A 20,298-nucleotide genomic window follows, 5' to 3' on the forward strand; every position below is an offset into this window, starting at 1 on the left:
GGGTCAAAACACAATGACTGTAGGGGTCAGTGTTATGCCAGCTGGGTCAACATTTTACTCTGTCTTTTCATTCTACAAGGTATTGATTCACATGTATGCGTTTATTTGTGTTAGTGTGTGTGCGTGCATGCATGTGTATGCACTTGCACGTGTGCGTTGAGTGTGGGTACATGTGTGTGGGAGTAAGTAAAAGATAAGCAGAAAGATGAGGCCAAGTAGAAGAAAAACATTGTGAAAGAGAATGTTTGACATAAAATCCAGTTGTTTTTCTTAACAGCTCCTCCAAGAAAAGAGGAGGAGCAAACATATTACATGAGTAACTGTGCCCAATTTATTTACTCAGCAGCATTTACCAAAAAACAGTCCCTTTAGGTACTCCGGGAATTTTATACAAGGTGATTTGTAATTGAAAAAAACCTTGTGCTCACACAGAACATGCAAATAAAAATGCTTTTGAGTTGTTTGTGCAGCTTTACTTGTTGAGTCGTTCTCACAGATGCTGAAGCAATCTTTACAGCAACAGGAAACATTAAAAAAAAAACAATACTGTGAAGCTTCTAAATAACACAATTCAAAGGCTTCTTGGAAACTCTGAAATTACAGGCTTTTATCAAAAACTTCAATACACCACTGAATGCAGAGATAAAAAACGTTGACACCCACTAAGTGCGAAGGCGGTGGCTCTGACTTTACTTCTGGCAGCAGATCAGACACTCTGAAGGTTGGGATATCATTGCAAAACAAACTAGCATACAAGGAAGATTGAAACACATCTTTATAACTCCACTAAACTGGCCCAGATGGCACTATGCAAAACTGCATTTTTATTCATGGGCTGCAGATGGGAAATGTTTTACACTATTCAAATCTCTGTTTAGCAGTTGTTGAGATTTTGAAACAAAAGGATAAAAATTAGAAGCAAGGCTTAAACGGGGAAAAAAGTTCAGGATCTAAAGGTCGAAGAGGAGTGAGCATGCAAACGTTTGTCTAACATGATTCTCTGTGAAGTTACAACCTCCAGATAAATCACTATGATTTAGCCAATCTATGTAACGCACAAATAAGATGAAGCAAAAGAGATTGTCTTCGTTTACACACCACAAACTGGAGGAACGAGTCAGCAGGCTAACAGTCACTTACCAACTTCCTTGTTGATGCACAAGAATGCATATATAGGTTGTACAGGTTCTGTACAACCTATATATTTCTGTTTCAAATAAAACACAGGGACATAATTTCTTTTAATCTTCGCTGGCAGTGAAGATGTGCTGTGTGTGCCCACGTAGAGTGGTGAGCATGTTTACTGACAAGGAGAAATAAAAAGCCAGAAGCAAGGTAAAGGCCAGCGCAGACAGGTTCAAACAAAGAGAGGCTGTCATGCAAAGCAAAAACTGGATTAAAGAGCAAAGCTAGGAAGAAAGGAGCTTTGCATTTCTACCAAGAAGTGGATATATGGGATGGCTGAAGCAGACAGCAAAGGGAGGGAGGATGGGACAGAGTGGTGGATGTTCAGAGTGAAAGACAGAGTGGGAGGGAGTTCAGGAGAGAGACAACAAGAATAGAGAGGAAAAAGAGGAGGGACAGAAAAAGAAGCAGTGTGTTTATGGAGGAATGTGACAGAGTTCAGTGTAAGGGAGCTGGGATGGCCTTATCGCACCAGATCGGGTGGTAAAGAGGGATCCAGAGAAGAAAAACAGTTTGTAAACTTGAAAATTCCTTTTCTTTTTTGGTGGTTTGTCCATAGTTTGCAAGATTTGGGCGACAGCAGTGGCAGCCAGTGCTGGCAAAGTCTAATTAAGGTAAGTAAGCTTTAGTGAGACTTAAAGAATATTTTCTCGATTTGAACAAAATGTTTCAAAGTGGCTGATTTAGGATTCCATAAGAATAAACAAATGCATAAATAGGATCTATTCTGTTTCATTTAATAAATCAAAGCTACTTCTACAAAATTAAAGATCCAGACGAAATCAAAGTCACAGCAAGACAACAATCCAAGTATTTTGCTTCTTTAGGTTAATAGTCTAATTTAAAATACCGGTAGTCTGAGAAATGTGCTGGCTGTCCACTTTTTTGTGTTCTCTCCAGAAGACAGTCATTGGTGGAAGAAAAAAAGAAAACATTGTTTTGAGGAGTACAAAATACCAGGGACCAGCCAGGGGCTTACTTTAATTGTATCACTGGATACAACAGTTGGTGGAAACACATGCTATTAAAATCTCAGCTGGTTATCTCAGGTGTTTAAACAATGAATAAGACTTCTGTTCACCCACGCTTGTCCCACCCACGGTTTCACATTGTTTCCAGTCTTGTTGCTTTTTAATTTTCATACGAGTTCTGCAGTCATTTCTTTTCAAATGAGAAGGATAAGTGCGTGGAAAAAAGTGAACCAAAATGTCACACCTGTGTACAGTGAGACATCTGTTGAGACCCGCAGAGATCATGAATTATTCTACCTTGTGCTCATAACAGGGTAAACTGAGTTAGTAAACTGAGTACATGTCACCTGTCCTGGCATGTTGAGCTCTGCTCTGTTGTGTAACATTGTTTAGGGAATTATAGGGCAGGGTCAGCATCACAGGGAAAGAGTAAGCAGGAAAAAAGTGTCAAAGGGTTACCTTATTGTCTTGTTGTTTAATCTTTGAATGCAAACGTTGAGAAAAATCAGAAGGATGCAAAATAAAACGGTACTTGTTTTTCCCACGATTTCTTCACTTTGTTCTATTTATCTGCTAAGTGACAATCAGTGTGAGCTGTCGTGACCTGCTAAAGAGCACACTTCCTAAAATAACTGCCCCAGATAACCAAATACTGCAAACTCCCATGAATGAACGCTCTGTCAGGCAAGTGCAGCATCTCTCCATCTTCCTCAGACTCCAGAGTATTATTGTAAAGTACAAAACTTTTGAGCTCAGATTTCCACTCTCTTCTAAATAAAGCAAGTGCAACTACTTTTTTTAGATGTCTAAAACCTGAAAATAGAGCACAGTTTTTCCACATGAACAGTTTTGTAATACAAGGTCAGAGTGATTTTATTTTGGAGCTGGGCACAGGTAGCGCCTGCTGCTCATATTTGCTTTCAGGATGATATAGACTCCTTAAAGTAAGATCCTTGTATATCCTTGTACTGCTGCACATAACACCACACATACGCACACACACACAGCCACAGAAGATTAGGAGGATGGGAGGATGGTTATGCTCAAGAATGACAACCTTATCACTCAGTCTTCAGTTTGCAGGTCAATGGGCTCTGCAGAGAAAGGCATCATTCTTTTCCACTTACCTATGAATATCATCATTCTGTCACAGCGTATGAATAAATATTTTAAACACATAGTGGAATGCGCAGCTGCAAGTGAATTGCCAATTTAGGTGGGCTTGTGTAAAGGTGACTGACGGGCAGAACTGTAAAGGCTGCACATGTAGGACATGTTTTTTTTTTACCTGACATTTATCATCCTGAAACTGGAACGTTTACTTGGCAACTGACTTGTAACTCTATAGCTGGAAACAAGTCATTGTTATCTGAAATGTTGTGTATTTTAAACAATAGGTTTTCTGATCGAGAAAAAGCTTTAATGATTTAAACCGACGTTTTAAAAAAGTTAAATTGCCCGATATTTTTAAAAAAAAGTGAGATATAACAAAACATTTAGATTCATGAATAATAAAATTAAAAGACAACAGTTTTTTTATAACTACAGCTATAGTTGTGACACTATACTCTTACTTACTTCGTCTTGAGTTTGGATAAAAGCCTGGGAAGTAAATATTTTATGATAGCGGAGCTGAACATGTTCCTCTTTACTTAATGGAAGAGACACACAGCACTTCTCCTGATCCATTTTTAGAAAGTTTTCACAGTGCACTGTAATTGTAAAAACAAAAAGAGACAAGTTGTACTAATCAATCTTACACAAACAGATCCAGCATAATAAAAAAATAAAAATTCAGTTCTTCAACATCTGATTTAATGACTCAAATTCATGAGCATCAGCTCCAGTTCATGTTGTAACTTTAAATGCTCCCATTAAAAATACATTTTCCTCCATTTTCCATCTGCCAAGTTTATGCAAATATTCACACTTCAGGACCAATGCTTGTCTGCCATATAAATTTAGCCAGCAGTGCAGACGGACTCCTTCTCTATTAAAATCCAAAGAGGCTGATTGCTCGTTTGACCTCATGTCTCATCATAACCACATTTGAATGCAATTTAATTTCAACGGGGGGTTCTTCACTAAAAGCGTGGCCTCTTGTCAAGGTTTCGGCCATGCATCCGCCAACAGAGGACACTGAGATCAAAATAATGAGTTTTAAATGTTTGTTCACATAGTTTTTGATTATACCTTTTTTGGATCCAGATCCTTGTCAACAGAGGATGCATTAGCTGCACCATGGCCTCTGGCTAGCAGTTCGTAACATAATGTGAGCCCCTCAGAAGAAAAATATTTCTTACACTCTTTCTCTTTCTGCTCATGCCTCTCACTCTGTGCCTGGCACTCGATCTCTTTTACTCCGGGGCCGTAATGAGTGTTTGGTGCTCTGCACTTCACCATTGAAGCCTTACTCATGCTCCATCTCAGTTACAATGCACTAAAAGGATTACCCAATTAGCTAATATTGGATGTCACTGAAGGTGTGTGTCTGTGTGCGCTTGGTCACTGAATGGATGCAATAGTGAAAGATGGATGAGTGTCTCGATCCCACACTTGGTTCCCAGTTGATGTTCCTCTGCAGGCCACATTAGTCATCCTAACAGCAGAGGCCTGCGAGTGGGTTTGTGTGTGTTCAAGAGAGAAGCAGAGAGCGCAAGGGAGAAACCAGGGTTTTGACAGGCAATAGAAGATGACAGAGAAAAAAGGAGAGCATTTCCTCTCAATAATTTAATCCCACAGTTCTTCATTCTCAAAATCATGCTCTGTTGTCACATGTGACCTGTTTCTTCTCTTTTTCTCATCTTGTTCTTAATATAATTATTAATGTTACTCTTGGAGGGATAGGAAATGTCTTCTCCATTGCCACCACTGACTAAACTCTGTGAACCATGGGTCAGTGCCAGTTATATAATAGGTTACATCACATTGGGACAAAAATGTAACATGTTGCATGTTTTGGATTTGTAATTCATTTGATTTGCATTTTCTTAAGTTTCTGTAGCAACCTGTATAAAAATAGAAAACACCAAATAAATCTAAATTATCCTAAAGTAATAGCTGATGCACTGGCCTAAATGTTGATGTGCCAGTGTGGATGCTAAGCATATGTGAACATCCTTTAAGCTCTTTTCTCTCAAATAAAATGCTATTTTATCCATAACATCAGGAAAAAAAATAATTTCATTAATTTTTTGGAAAAAACAATGTTCTATTCATTGTCAAATTGGCTGAAAATGCATGCGTAAATTTAGACATGTTTCCATAAGAACTTAAAATATAGATGGGTGTGTGATAGTGATTGCATTACTTCTTTTTTAATTATCAGCTTCAAATGTGGATTTAAAGGTGCAGTTTAAATGTTGAAATATTAAAGTGTGTTCTTTGTTTTTTAAGTTTACTTAAGCTAAAAACAAGTTATCTGGGATATAATGGAACAGAGAATGCCCTAAGCATTTAATTAAAGACAAAGCAGATATTACGGTAAATGTGTTTTCAAAACGCACTCCTGAGCAAATGACAGTAAGCTTGAGATTAACCTAAAAAAACAGACATTGAACTAGATAGATTGCATTCATCTGTTAGAAATTACCATACAGACAGTGGAGCCATCTGGTGCAGTGGCAGCGTGTGGAGGTACAGTGTGAGCAACAGAGTTTGATGGTCATTGTTAGACAGGTATAAATCCTAGACCTTTATATCACACTGCTGCCTCACACTGGCTGTGTAAATGGATTTGCCGTGCTTTGTGAATGTGTGTTCATCTGTGTGCACTTGACTGTGTGTCTTTGGTGGGCTGACGCAAGCAGGGGGGGAGCGTATTGTCAACTTGTCTTGTTTTGTGTCAGGCGGGTCAGCTGGGGCTCAAAGGCGGTGCAGATTCCCCCCCCGCCCTAATGCTTTACCACCCCATCCACCCCTACTTCACCCAGAAATACACATTACCTCTGCACACAAACGCATGCTAAACGAGAATGCTTTTGTGTATAACACAAAGCCAGTCAGATATAAAGATTAGATGTATGCATGCACCCACATGTTCACACAAACCCATCCTGACCTCAGCAGAGGTCCTGAATCAAACAGTCCACTACAAATCTGGGAGGTCAGAGCCTTTCAGTTGCTTTTTTTTTTTAATTTGCAAATTTGAAGCATTAGTGGTGCATTTAAATTACTTGCATTACACATAAGTAAAGTGGACCATGTTTGAAAAGAAAGTTAGTGTGACTGTGGAAGTGAAATATCTGTGTTGTCGTTCAGACACCCTTCAAGGTCATAACAGAACTAATGGAGGAACAATGGCTGTGAGCTGAAAGGATCTCTCAGGAACTCTATGTGTTGCTATGAGTGGGTCACATGGTTGTGAAAACACCTTGTAAAAGATTTTAACACACTTTATCCATGAAAAATCAACAGCAAATACTTTTAAATTACAAATAAAATTTCAATGGAATGTCTGATTCCTATTCCCATGTCTGATTCCTTTTTTTCACAGTAGACAGACATGTTTTGTGGCAAAAACAAGATGTTAGATTCACTTTTGTTTTTCTCTCTTTTTAGAAGAGGAGCTGAAAACCTGTTCTATTGTTCCTATCCAGTCATTTGGAACAGGGAGCTCTGTAAATTTTCTTATCTTGATGTTTATTTGTTGTCCATGAGGTGCTTTGTCACACGCTTTGGCAAAAGGCCTTGACTGAACAGTGACTTTGTGTAACAGGGTGGAAATCATGTGGCTTGCACAACTGCGTGGGAAAGCACGGCTCCGTGGGCGCATAGCCGAACAAACAGCCTAAAGGCAGGATGGCTGTAAATCTCTGCAAAAGTTGGGCTCTTTAGTCCTCTTATTGAGAGGACTAGTCATTTATTTAACACTCAAATATGGTCTCGGACTGTTTAGGAGGGGATACATCAACCAGGGCACAAGAGTCCACACAAAGAGGGCACACTTCAACAGACAAAAAACAAGAAGATAGAGGGCGAGCTCCTTTTTCTTTTTTTTTCTTTGGATGAATTGTTTGTTCAGGGTGGGTGCAGGGCACCAAGGGGGATGGATGGGTCGAGGGAGGGACTGAAAGGATCAGGGGGAGAGGCAAGAATGAATAGTTATTACACAGTCGATGCACAAACGGATGGGTGGGGGGGTTGACTATGGGCGAGTGTGCAGAGAGGAGGGAGGGGTTGCAGGGAGGGTGTAAAAGATCTTTTGTGAAAAGTGGGAGTTAATCACTTGAGCGGCACACGCCGGTTCTATAGGAGCACATGTTGTACACTGATTCCCCTGAGAGGAGTGGGAGGTCTCTCTCTAACACCAACACACACACAACTGAATTTACATGTCAGTAATGATGCAAAACTTGGCACAGGCTGACTAGACAAACAGTAAGCCCCGCCCCCTCCCCCAGAATAGTAAGCGGAGCCTCCTGGTTGTAGTGATAGTGTTTGCATTTGCTTTTTGTTCATTTATAGGCACAGAGACATACACATCCCGTCAGGACTGAGCAGATGAATCTGAAGAGGCTTTGTTAGAGATGGATGCTTAGTTTGGCCTGGCAGTAAGTAAAATCTATAGTTACATTACTTTGGTCCCTTGCCGGTGGTGGATGTTGATATCTGAGAGTGATAGGGAAGTCTATTGTGCAGATTTAGTGGCAGACGTGCAAACACGCTTAGAGTCAGACAGATATGGCTGTGCCAGAGTCTTTTCACCAGTCAAACAGAGGGTGCTTTGAGGCGAATCAGGAATCTCTTCATTTACTTAGGTATTCATTTTCTAAGTTTCTGAAGATTCATAATTTAAATTTAATTTCTATACATTTTTAAAGTTTCCTGCTGTAGCCACAACCAGAACGGAAAATACAAATCCTGTCATTACTCCTTGTTTTCCTCATGGTGGCTTTGTCTTTCTTTTTAGTAATGAATTAATTGACCAAAAAAATCTAATATTGACTTTTCTGTAATAAACATTTAAAGGTTTTTACTTTGTTTACCTAGGAAGATGAAAATAACACATTTTAGTTCTTCACAAATTTTGCAGATAATCACAGAGAAACCATGAACTTAATGTGAATTATTGCTGGCAGTTAGTTCCTTGCTTTGTTGCTGTGGTTATTAGAAAATGCTTAGGGCTTGAGGACCAGGTGGCTCGAGGAGCAAGTCAGTGCGAAGCCCTTTGCCATTAAAAGTCACCACCGAGTCGACATTTCCCCGGTGGGTTGGAGATCATGATGGCAACATCTGGGGTCTGGTAGAGCACTGACAAGAGTGAGAAAGCCTCTTTGACACATGAGTCAGCAAAAGAAAGTGGTTTTTTTTCTTCTATAATTAGGAAAATTCATGCATTAATATATGCATGCTCAAACTTTACTTGTTGACTGAAACCAATCTGTCTGAGTTCTTGTAAAATGAAAATCAACAAAAAAAAACTCTCACTGCCAAGTGTTGTTTAGATTGCCCCGGCAGCCAAGTGTTGAGTTGGCAGTAAGTGGCTTAATTGCCAGTTTGCTTTGAGGAAGGGCACCCAAAGGGTTATTTGTCAAATTCAATGGCAAAGTCATAAATCTCGACTCACAAAGCCAGGCAACATGCCAAGAAAAAACCCCTTTCAGCTTGTTTTTTTTAAAACACAGCTATCTCATTAATGCACGAGCAGGAAGCAATAAATATATACAAAATAAATGACATAAAATCAGATCTGACACTTCCTATTTCTTTGGTTTAATGTGTGTACCTGTTATCTTTGTGTTTTGCAGATGAATCCACTGACAGAACTCATCTGGTGTCAGGAGACATGTCTGCCAATAACTCCTTTGTAACTTGACCATCTGGACTTCAGCCTGCCCTCCCGTGGGCTTGGGGGATCATGGGTAGTGTCAGTAGTTTCATAAATGGGAACAGCCTGAACAGCAAACACTGCAAGGCAACGGACTACAGATTAAAAGAGGGATCAGGCCACCACAGAAAAAGTGGTGGTTGCAGTCTTGATAGTTTGCTAAAGTGCGGATTTTCTCAGAGCTCCTCTTCATCCAATCATCACTCTAAAAGCCTGTCTCACTCCAGGTCAGGACGAAGTGAGGATTTCTTTTACATCAAGGTAGATCACATTCTCAGACTGTAGATAAAAGCATAAAAGATCATAACAAATATAGGCATCTAACAGATTACTTCTGGGGAAAAAAATTGTTTTTTCTGTTGTGTCTAACTTTCGTGTTTCTTTTTTTTTTTTTTTTTCTAACAAAAGGTTAGCAATAGACCAAAGCCTGTTTACCACAAAGAAAGAGCAATGGAAGAAAGAGTAGCCAAAGATGGGGAATCAGGCCGACGACAGCAACCAAAACTGCTGCTCATGCCAGGAAATATGGCGGAGAGGGTGAGTGTGAGGACTTTTTCTTTCATAGTAAATACTGGGATTACTAAAACAGGTAAGATAACACTTATAAAAGACTGACGATAAGGACAAGAGCAAATCATGATAATTTTCAGTAAAGTCGTACAGAGAAAATTCTAAAAATACATCAAAAGGACACAATTTCTAAAGAATATTTGACATAACTTACTTAACCACATTGTTTTATTTACCCATTTCATTCATTTCTCTATTTTAAACATTTCTAACATGGTTTTGGGGGTGCATACTAGTCATTTGTCTCGTAAACAAACAACTTAATGTTATACATGTTAATTATAAAATAAACAAGATTTATTACGTTTAAAAAGCAAACATTAATTAAAGCCGCAAGCTGCGTTGTTTGGCGCGTAGGCGCTCGCCGTGACCGCCTCCACGCACCACTTCCGCCATCGCTGCCCACCTTCTAAGCAGCACCGCCGCCTTCAGTGCCCACCTTTGATCAAGGCTAATCAAAGCTGCATATGTTAAATATGCTAGTTGTGCTTATTTTCTAAAAGTGCATCGCAATTAACATCATTGTATGTCTCAGAAAACCACAAAGTGTAAGATGCCTGGGGATAACGATCAGATTGACATCAGTTTCAGACGAATCGGAAAAAGTAAACTTTTGGAAGTCCTTGACAATGGAGGTTTTTTGATAACCACGCCCACATTAATTATGTCCATATTCCATGTTTTTCAACATGTTCAGTTCCAGCCATGGATGCATGCATTCAATTTTTACAGTATTCCATTGAAAAACATAAGAGTTATAACAGTGCGCCACTTTGTAAGTTCGCCACGCGCACGCTGTTTAAAATCTAAAACTCTTGATTGCAATATTTTAGCCACAGTAGCTTGCCATTGATGCCCCAGAAGTTACGTGAAGATCGATAAAAAATTCCAACAAAAAGTTTATATTTGTACCCGGTAGTAAAGGGGCTTTTTATAAAAAATTCAAGATGGCGGCATTTTCCCAAAGCCAAAGGTCAATGAAACTCCTAAGGTGGTTGTAGACTTAAGCTAGCGACATGTGTGTGAAATCTGAAAAAATGAGAATTGCTTGAAAAAAAGTTAATTTTTTTCTACATTGTGTAAAAGCGAAAATCGCAGGTTTTGGCATAAAATGGTCAGGTCGCCATCCCGTGATGATTTCAAAACTTTGTTTTGATATCCCCGTCAAGGTTATACCGATTCTGTTAGCCGATTCTAAAAAAAATTCTGAAGTTTTTGACCCCATAAGCGATTTTTGGCCCATTCATTTTTTTTACGCGATCGCTCGCCATGATGTCATCGTCTTCGGGGGGATGACGCTCACTTTGTCGAAAATTCCTTTTCAATTTATCCCAGGAGTGTGCACATTATGGTGACTTTTCAAGTGTCAAATTTTTGCTGAAAGGCGCCGAAAATCTTTCCAACTACAAAAACAATATGATCCTTGCAGTCAGTGACTGTAGCCGCGGGCCATAATAAAGGAATTCAGCCATCTAGTAGCCATTTGGATCAATTTATATGATTTAAACATTACAAATGGTATTTCTTGTTTATCCTGCTTTCCAACCACATTTATTTTCCTCTAATTCCATTTAGATGACTTTGTAAAACACAGTCAAATTATATTGAACGGAGTGCATGGAGATGCTTTGCTTTTGACGATTCTGCAGATGACCGTTGGACTAGAGCAAGCCTGGACAACCCTTGTCCTCCAGAGCCACAATCCGTCTTATTTTCCAGGTCTCCCTGGAATGCTGACTACCTAGCAGTGTTCCGTCAATCAGGATATGGAATCTCCTGAGTCAGTTAATCAGGAGAAGGCTGGCCAGAGGGCACTGGAATACAGGCACGGTTTGGGCTCTTGAGGACCAGGCTTGGCCAACCCTAGACAAGAGATTCGCCTCCTTTTCACAAGGAATGGTCTGGTTTATCCAGGGTCAATGTAAAAACAGAGCCGTGACAACACTTTTACTAAAGTATTCAAATAGGAACCTGAAAATGTGGAGTTTTTTTTTAATTTTAGGATTACTGAGTTCACAAGAAACAGCATTTTATCGCATTCCAAAACAGATGAGTGAATTTCTCTGAAAGCTCAGAGTTTATTGTGCACTTTACTTCTCGTGTGTGAATAGCAGCCTCATAAGTTTTTATTTTGAGGGGCAGTTAAGCTCAAAACTCCCAACATCTGCACAGCAAATGATTACCTCCAAAGGGTGCCAATTTGGGAGCTTAAAGGAGGATTTTGCTGCCATCAGGCAAGTACTTTGTCGCTGTTTGCAACAAGGGCTGCCAGTATTGCCTAGTATGCAGACATTGTCTTGCAATATCGATTTTCTCAATGAACTTTTAAATAGGAATAAATCTTTTTTATACTTGAATGTCAAACAATTTCTTTTAAAGTTTACGTTGGCATTTAAGAGTCATGCTTTACCTGAACATCGTGAAATGTGTAATTCTAATGCTGCATGATTAAAAAAAGACTTCAAAATCCTCACATGACTGCAGAGGATGAGGGAAAGAAACCCACAACAGGTACTACAGTTTAATGGGCAGCAACCATTCCTCATAACCTGTGTCCAACCTTTCCAGTTTATTAATCACCCCCTCCCAGATTAATGACTAAAGAATGCCTTGATCTTCTCAGAGAAATCATTTCTGTGCCAAGAATAAATGAGCTGACAGCATTTTCCTAGATTGGCCTTCATTTATCAGGGGAGGGATAAAGGTAAAAGAGAAAGAAAAAGGGAGAGAGAAAAAGAGAACAAGGGCCAGTGAGAATTTGACAGATCGGGAGAAAAGAATAGGAAAGGCATCCTAGCCCTGAAGTCAGTGAGAAGGAATGCTGAACTCACAAGCTTTAGCTTTATACACTTCAGCAGTAGCTCATATTATTAATATCACAGAGAGGAGCTATTCATCTTCCTCCAGACAGCACATGGAGGGGAGACGTAGGGTGCAGAGAAGAAGAGGAAAAAGTGGAGGTTTGCTACTGCTGGTGACAGTCGCGGACAACACACCATGTGGTGTATAAGTTCATCTTGGAAAAAGGTTTTCTCTTCTTTAGACAGTCTTGGGAATTTCTCTTCCAGCAATAGGTGGTTTGCTTCTAATGCTGTCAGTTTGAAGTTCATCAATTCTGCACGCTTGGGTTGCTTCTCTCTTCAGTGAAGAAGCACATTTGGAAAAAAGAAAATGCATCCCCACTTTTTTGTACTGGATTTCAGCTTGTGACATTAGACACAGTTTCTCTGTGAAAACAGATGTTTAAAGTTTCAAAATGTTGCACTCCTCAATTCTTCATCCTCATAGTAAAACATTTTGCTGAGGAAATGCTGAATCTGAAAGCAAACGCAAGAGAAAAAAAGAAAAAAGATTGACTGTGTTTCATTTTACTTTTCAAGCCCTCTGGTAAAAAGTCGCCGGCCTATTCCACTGCCTTTTCATCTGTGAATCCCACTGGAGCATCCTGCAAAGAGGCGGGCCACAACAGCCTGGATCATATCCTTTGTCCTTTGAGGAAAGCAAGCAGTTCAAATGTTGGGAACAAGCAAGAAACCTTAGGTTTTTATCATTATTCTACTGGTTTTACATTGCCTGAAACTGAAACAGCAAATTACAAAAAATTGTGGTGCAATCTTGTTCTTACAGGGACCCTTTCTGACTCCGGACGGAACTCCATGTCTAGCCTCCCCACACAAAGCACAAGTAGCAGTCTAAGGGTCTCCACAGGCACCGTAGGTCATGGTAATAGCACTTCAGCTGTCGGAAACAGCCTCAGGAAAGGACAGCAATCCAATTTCTCTCAATGGAACAATGGAAATAATGCTAACTATGACTACTACAAGGCTGGTTTGAACAGCAGCATGTTGGTCTTCAAGGAAAGTGTGGATGCTGGTTCCCCGCTACATACAAATGAGACAAGCACTCTCCCTGAAGCTGCGGGGGGGATTAGATCTCCTATAACTACAGACGAATCACTGATTGGGCATCTGGAACAAAGACTTCTAGAGAAAGAAACAGAGTTGCAAGAACTACAGGTACTAATAATCATCAATTATTAATAATCACACAAAAAATGGAAATAATAAAGTTCATAAAGTCCCAGTTGCCTTTAGACAGCAACATCAAACTACTCAATTTTCTAACAGGTAAGTTTTGAGGAGAAGGAGACACACACCTGCCAACTGTTTGAGGAAAGACAACTGCATTGTGTTGAAGAGATGGAAGGACTGAAGCAGCAATGCTCTGCTAAGTTGAGACAAGCATCCCAAAATTTGGAAAAATCCCATCAGGCACTGCAGCTGCAAGTCTGCCAGCTTCAGGTCAGTTCACACCTGACTCCTGTCAGTCTGTTTATTGTCAGTATCCTTCCAAATGAAAAGCCAATGAAAAATATTTTCTTCGTTCTTTTGCCTAAATACTTAAAAAAAAAAACGTGTGTAGGCTGACAACAAGAAACTTCAGGAAGAGATCTCAAAGCTGACCCAAGACAAGGAGCTTGTTGAGCTCAGGCTGAGGTCCTATGAAAAGGAGAACACCCGGCTTGCACCCACACTTGAGGAAACACAGTGGGAGGTGAGTTGAAATTAAAGCTGCATTTTTTACTTCAAAACCTACAAGACAACTGAAATTTTTAATACCACAGCCATTAACACGGGACGCCATAAATGCAATTTAAATTCACTAATTTCAAATTCTTTTTAGCTCACAAACACATGAAAAGTGACCCACAAGCAGCCGTTTGTTTACTAATCTGAATTTCTTTGACAGCTGAACTTCAAACCAAACTTAATCTAATTCCAATTTAAGGAACGTTGCAGTACCAGATCGGCAAGAGTAGCAAGGTTTATCAACACCTTACAGGAACTTCCTCTTTTTAACCTGTTTATGGTGTAGGTGGTGTTGATGGGGGGTTTTGCCTGTTAAACTGGAATACTGAGCAGAGTACAAAGGCTGCACCCCTGATATACTCATCAAATCTTTCCCTGCTGTCAGACAGATCATATTTCTCATATTCGGGTTCCTGCAATCAGGTTCCTGATTGGCAGGACCTGTGAGAATGGGCACTGCAACAATGTCAGTAAATGTCTGGTCCAAAAAAATAGCTTGCTGCTTTTGACTAAACTAGGTGGGTGTGTGCGATCGGGAAACAACAAGCTCTCAAAATCCATATGTCTTATTTTTGAGTGAGTTATAATACCCTGTGGACATTAGAGAGCGGTACTGTTTTCTTCTTTCTAAATAAATATTAAAAAAATTGAATGCCCACCAGTGACGCGCAGTGAGGTCTGTGGTTTTTGAGGCACTGAGTCTTTACAAACATACAAACCCAATACATTTGCCAACCACTGATTGTGTTTCATATCATATCAGCAGGTTCATATTGGGCCAAGGAAGTATTGAATATGTAAAGCGGTTTAGTATGACTCCCAAACAACACCAAGATGAATGCTACAGACGGACTATAGCATAAACACAGCACCACTGAAAATGCATGCTCTTTCACACATGCGTGCGCGCACACAAAATTTGGACATTGGTATAACCTTTATTTGTAAATGAAGTCAATATGCTTCTGGGCAAAAACCTCTGCGACTTTGTCATAAAATCTCTCATATTCTTTTAGTTTTAGAAGTCCTTCAGTTTTAATAAAGATGTGTTGTACAGCACTGGTCATCCATTATTTGTTATTTCATGTTTTAATTGAAAGTTTAACTTTGAGAATTTTTTAACAATATTGCATCTTTCATTTTTGCAGTCAATCAGAGCAAGCACAAAATATTTAAAAAAAGGGCCCTTGGTAGGGGGGGTGCTTGGACATCACTGCCAGCAAGCAGCGGATGTCCTCCTAGCACCCTACCCGCCAATTTTAACCGCACCTTAGACATTTAGGGCCCCTTGGTGGGGAGGGTGAGGGGACGTCACTGTGAGTAATCAGGAGATGTCCCCTTAGTGCCCTACCCGCCAATTTTAACCGCACCCCCCTTAGTACACACACCCCTCCCCCCTCAATATATACATCCCAACATAAACACACACACATGCACACACACACTCTCTCAAACACACATACACGCACACACATTTTGCAAGGAAGGTGGGACCTAGGACCATCTGTCCCCTGCCTCTTCCCTGGTGGGGGGTACGGGCCCCTTTGCAACGGCGGCTGTGTCCCCGGGGTGCCGGCTTCCTGGGCCCGGCGGTGCTCTCTCCGCGCGGTGGGGGGGTTCACATTACATCTGAGCCGGGGGTGTTCGTGTCCCTGGGGGGTGGGTTCTGGTCCTTGCTCCTGAGTGCTGGGCCCCGCCAAATTTCCAACTGTGGCCGAGCCTGGTCGGGCCATATTTACAACACCCCTTGTGGGCCCTCTTTTTTCCCCGGGGTTCCCCCCTCCTGGGCGGGGGCGGCGGGCCCCTGCCTCGCTCCTCCCTGGACCAACCGTGGGCCGGGCGGATGGCTGCCTGGAGTGCGGAGTGGGTCTCCCTTGGGGGGTCCTGGCTCGTACCTGGGGTTGGGGCGGGGGGATGCCCGGAACTCCTGGGTGGTGGTGGGGTGCTCGTCTGGGGCTGTGGGCGTCCTTCTCCGGTGGGGCCCTGCGTTGGGTTCTCCCGGCGCGGCAGGGGGGCTGCTCTCCTGGTTGGGCTGGGGCGGCGCCCTCTTTCCCTCCGTGCCTCCCTGCTCTCTGGCTCTGGGGGCCTTGCGGCGGCCCTGCTGGCCCTGGCCTGGGTGGCGGGCTTGGTCGCCCGGGCGGCGGTTGTTCCCTGCCGGTTCCCGTGTGGCGTTGGGGGGATTCCGGCTGCCGCTGCTGGTGCGGTGGGGGTCTTGGGGTGGGGATGGCTGGGCACTCTCCCTCCTTCTTTTCACGTTCCACCATCCATTTTAGAAGAACATAAACACTCACCTGAGCACAGGTGTTAGCTCAACAGACTGAATGACTGAAATATTTCACACTAGTTGGTTTTAAGGCATAAGTATGCGTGTGAACACTATCTGTTTTGTGTACATGTCGACAGGTGGACATTTTTGCAACTAACAGGTGTGTTTATAACATTTGAGTGTGTGTGTGGACAGGCTCCGCCCATTTTTTTTATTTTTTTTTACATTTAAACCTTACCATAATGATTAACAACCACTAAACTTGTTGCTTTATGCTGCTTCATGGCCTTATCCCCCTTCCCCTCCTATTATCACCCCCTACCCCCCCTCTCTCTAACGTCCCTCTCTCTTCTTCCCCTCTTTCCTTTTCCGTCCGGTCCAACACCAAAGATTTTCAGACATGTTTGAAATTAATAAAGTTTGGCCTCAATAACAAAAGGGGTTTATTCAGACATACCTTTGGTTTGTCTGAAGATTAATAACCCCTCTTGTTAAAGTAAAATATGTCCAACCCAAGAGGCCCTCAGCTCTCATCTGACTGCCCAGCTGTTGGACAGGACAAGTTAAAAAAAAATATATATATATATATATATATATATATATATATATATATATATATATATATATAAAGATTATAAAAACTGTGGGGGGAAAAAAAACAATGATTTTGACTGTAAATGAAGTTGGATACACGAAAACATATCCAACTTCATTTACAGTCAAAATTATTTTTTTCACAGTTATAATCAATATTTTTGTGTTTTTATTAACATGTTTATTGGCTCGTATGTCACAAGCAACAGTTTCAACCTTTGTTCCTTTTACATGTGCTTAGGTTTGTCAAAAGTCAGGAGAGATCTCATTACTGAAGCAGCAGCTAAGAGAGTGCCAAACAGATGTCAGTCACAAGCTGAATGAGATTGTTGGCCTGAGAGCAGCACTAAAGGAAAGCACTGCACGGATGGAGGAGTTAGACAAGCTGAAAAAAGACCATGAGGGGAGGCTGTACTCCTGCACCAGAGAACTTGAGGTTAGTTTGTCCACAGTGATTGATTCATAATGCCATCTGAATGCAAATGTTTGCACTCAGTCTGTTTCCAAACAGAAGAGTTCTCAGTAATGAAAATAGTATAAAGAAAAGGATGATATGCTGTATGATTTTTATTTAAATAAATTAAAATAATTATGTTGTTTGTGTGTGTCTTAACATTTTCCATTTGCATCAGGTGTCCCAGAATGAACTCCAGCGCAAAAAAAATGAAGCTGATTGTTTGCGGGAGAAAGTGATTCAACTAGAAAAAGACATAGAAGGAATGAAAGAGGAGCTCGTTGTAGACCCCGAATCTCATAACCAGAAGAACAGTGTTGAGTTTCTGGTTCATTCTGAAAGTCAAGACACAGAAAGAGCAATCCCAGCTTCAGATTTCTCCATCCAGAAACAGGAAGTGGAACCCAAGGAGCCCATCCCCACTGAAACACTCCAAAAGGAAGTGGATAGACTGAGGCAGCAGCTTAATGAGGAAAAGGCTGCTCAAAAGAGACAGGCCAGCAGCTTTGAGCATGAGAGACAGACATGGAACAAGGAGAAGGACAAAGTCATTAAATATCAGAAGCAGCTACAAATCAACTACCTGCACATGCACAAAAAGAACCAAAACCTGGAGAGGAGGCTGAAGGAGCTGACAGCTGAGCTGGAAAGCAGAACAGAACTGGGCATCTGTTACGGCTCAGGACTGCAAACCTACGATGATGTTATTGCCACAGAGATTTGAACAAGGCGGTCTCCCTGCTCTCCACTTTCTGTTAAAGGGATTTCAGCTTGTTTACAACATGCAAAAGCCCAGCAGCAGTTGTGTGACTGACACATTGGGTTTCACTTTAGCTATTTATTAGAGTGTGTATAACCTTTCCAACCTTTTCATTAAATTATTTAATGTTCAATTGCTTAATTTTTTGTTAAGATGTGATTTTAACAGGAGCAACTACGGTAATGTCTAAATTCTGCTGGTTCAAACACTCTGTTGTTGGAGGTCGGACAAACATGCATTAATGTCAGGATTATTGCCTGATAGTAAGACAAAGCATGATGGTTGCTCAGCATCTCTTCCAGCATGACAAAATGACATTGTCAGCAAATTGTTCATTTTTATCAATGGAATTCTGTTCTCTATTCTGTTTAATCTTAGAGGGTTTGGGCATGGAAATACCTTTTTTTATAAAATAAGGCTTTTTTTTAATAAAATGCATTAAGGTTTTGCGATATCATTGTAAAACTGTAATACACTTCATAATACATGTTCAAAATCCACAAAAATGCAAACAGATGACTCTGTTATTAAGATATTGCCATGTAAGTGCCATTAAAAATTTGTATGTGAAAATTTTTATTCACTTGCAGGAAAACCATCACTCCAATTATGGTGTATGTTTATGCAAGTGGTCATTGTTGCAATTTCTGGAAGCAGGAAATCAAAACATTGATCAACCTAACACTTTGTTAACCAAACTTCAACTGACCAATTAAACTTCATCGAGCTTTCAATTTCATGTTTATTTCTGATACAGACCCAGCCGCACTGGGGAACATCAATAAAAATGCTTTGTTCCAAAACAATTATAGAAGCAAAGGGAGAGTAATTATGCATTTTTTTTTCATAATTTGACAGCATAAATCATGGAGGCTGATATACTGAATAGAAGGTCCAGCTTAAACTTAAGCTCTTGTAGTTTATGTGCATTTTTGAGACTTGAGCCTCAAAGGAATTTGAAACCTCAATCAAAGGTGATTTAATTAAAAATGGATTCAGAAATACATTTATATTGGTCAACATTGTCCTGATCCAACATGTTAGAGGAAAATGGCAAAAACATGGGCCAACATTTTAAAAAATGTTAGCAAATGAGCAACTGCTCTCAAACTGACAATCGTTCTATTTTAAAAAAATATATTATAATTTACATTGTATGTTTAAATAAAACAACCTAAAACAATTATCATTCAAAAAGAATATATTAAAAGCATTGTTTTCTAAATCCTCATCTAAATTAGAAATCGCTTCAATTCAACTTTTTTCTGAATCACTGCTTACCATTCTGTCTTCGTTCAGGACTAAAATGATCAAAATATTGTTTTCCCTTTCCGTCAAATTTTCTCATCTCTGCCTTTTGACAGTGTTTCTTTCTTCACACAGCGCTTGCACTACAGCTTTTGTCATAAATGGGCTGACGGGACCAAATCAAAACTGAGATCAAATTAAGGCTCATTGTTGGTGTGTGGCTGGCTCGGTGACTGAAATAAAGAGGGGACGTCACAGAAGAGATAAAATGAATTGGTTTGGCATAAAGAAAAATAAAAAACGAGGGAAGGTTGGAGGTATTGAGTGCTCAAAATACCAAATAAAACATCACTTAGACTTCAGTGAGCTATGGTGAATCTCTTTTATAGATGATTTGTAACATTTTGCAACTTGTGCTTTCAATAAATTTCATGTTGCTTTTTCTTGTCAAACCCCCCCCCCCCCCCCCCCCCCCCCCCCAATAACTATTTCTAAAGAATTTTAGTCTTCAGACCTTAGACTGTTATTCCAGCACATCTCAGAATGATTGGCAGGAACTTGGGAAGAGGATGCTGGGTGACAACCTACATATCTCAGCCTGCACTACAGCCACTTGATGATAATGCACTCATTTCCTGTTGTGATTCTCCTGTGATTTGCCTCACAGTTAAGCACAAAAGGACCTGAATTCATTATCAAGGGGAGGTGCAACTGCATTCCTGTTCCCCATCCACACAGAAATGAACCGCTTGCATGCAGGGAGCAAACAAATGTAATACTTTCATAAATTAAATCGTAGTATGTTTGTGTTCTTTTAGAACAAGAGTTTGTC

The 20,298-nt window shown here is 40.5% G+C and overlaps 1 protein-coding gene across 2 annotated transcripts; it reads left to right on the forward strand.

Annotated features, from left to right (window-relative positions):
* Positions 1-1,577: 1,577 nt before the first annotated feature.
* Positions 1,578-18,952, forward strand: lzts1 (leucine zipper, putative tumor suppressor 1). Of its 2 annotated transcripts, XM_023958549.2 has the most exons (10): positions 1,619-1,799; positions 7,623-7,708; positions 8,906-9,246; positions 9,394-9,522; positions 12,936-13,095; positions 13,183-13,571; positions 13,683-13,856; positions 13,978-14,109; positions 17,246-17,440; positions 17,637-18,952. In XM_023958549.2, the coding sequence occupies exons 3-10, from the start codon at positions 9,016-9,018 to the stop codon at positions 18,180-18,182; spliced, it is 1,956 nt and encodes a 651-aa protein (XP_023814317.1). In that variant the 5' UTR covers positions 1,619-1,799; positions 7,623-7,708; positions 8,906-9,015; the 3' UTR covers positions 18,183-18,952. The 2 variants fall into 2 exon arrangements, with proteins under 2 accessions (XP_023814316.1, XP_023814317.1); XM_023958548.2 differs by lacking the exon at positions 7,623-7,708 and having other exon boundaries at positions 1,578-1,799.
* Positions 18,953-20,298: the final 1,346 nt, after the last annotated feature.

Source organism: Oryzias latipes, chromosome 9 (assembly GCF_053564925.1).
Source record: "Oryzias latipes strain Hd-rR chromosome 9, Olatipes_Hd-rR_3.1".
Classification (NCBI taxonomy): Eukaryota; Metazoa; Chordata; class Actinopteri; order Beloniformes; family Adrianichthyidae; genus Oryzias; species Oryzias latipes.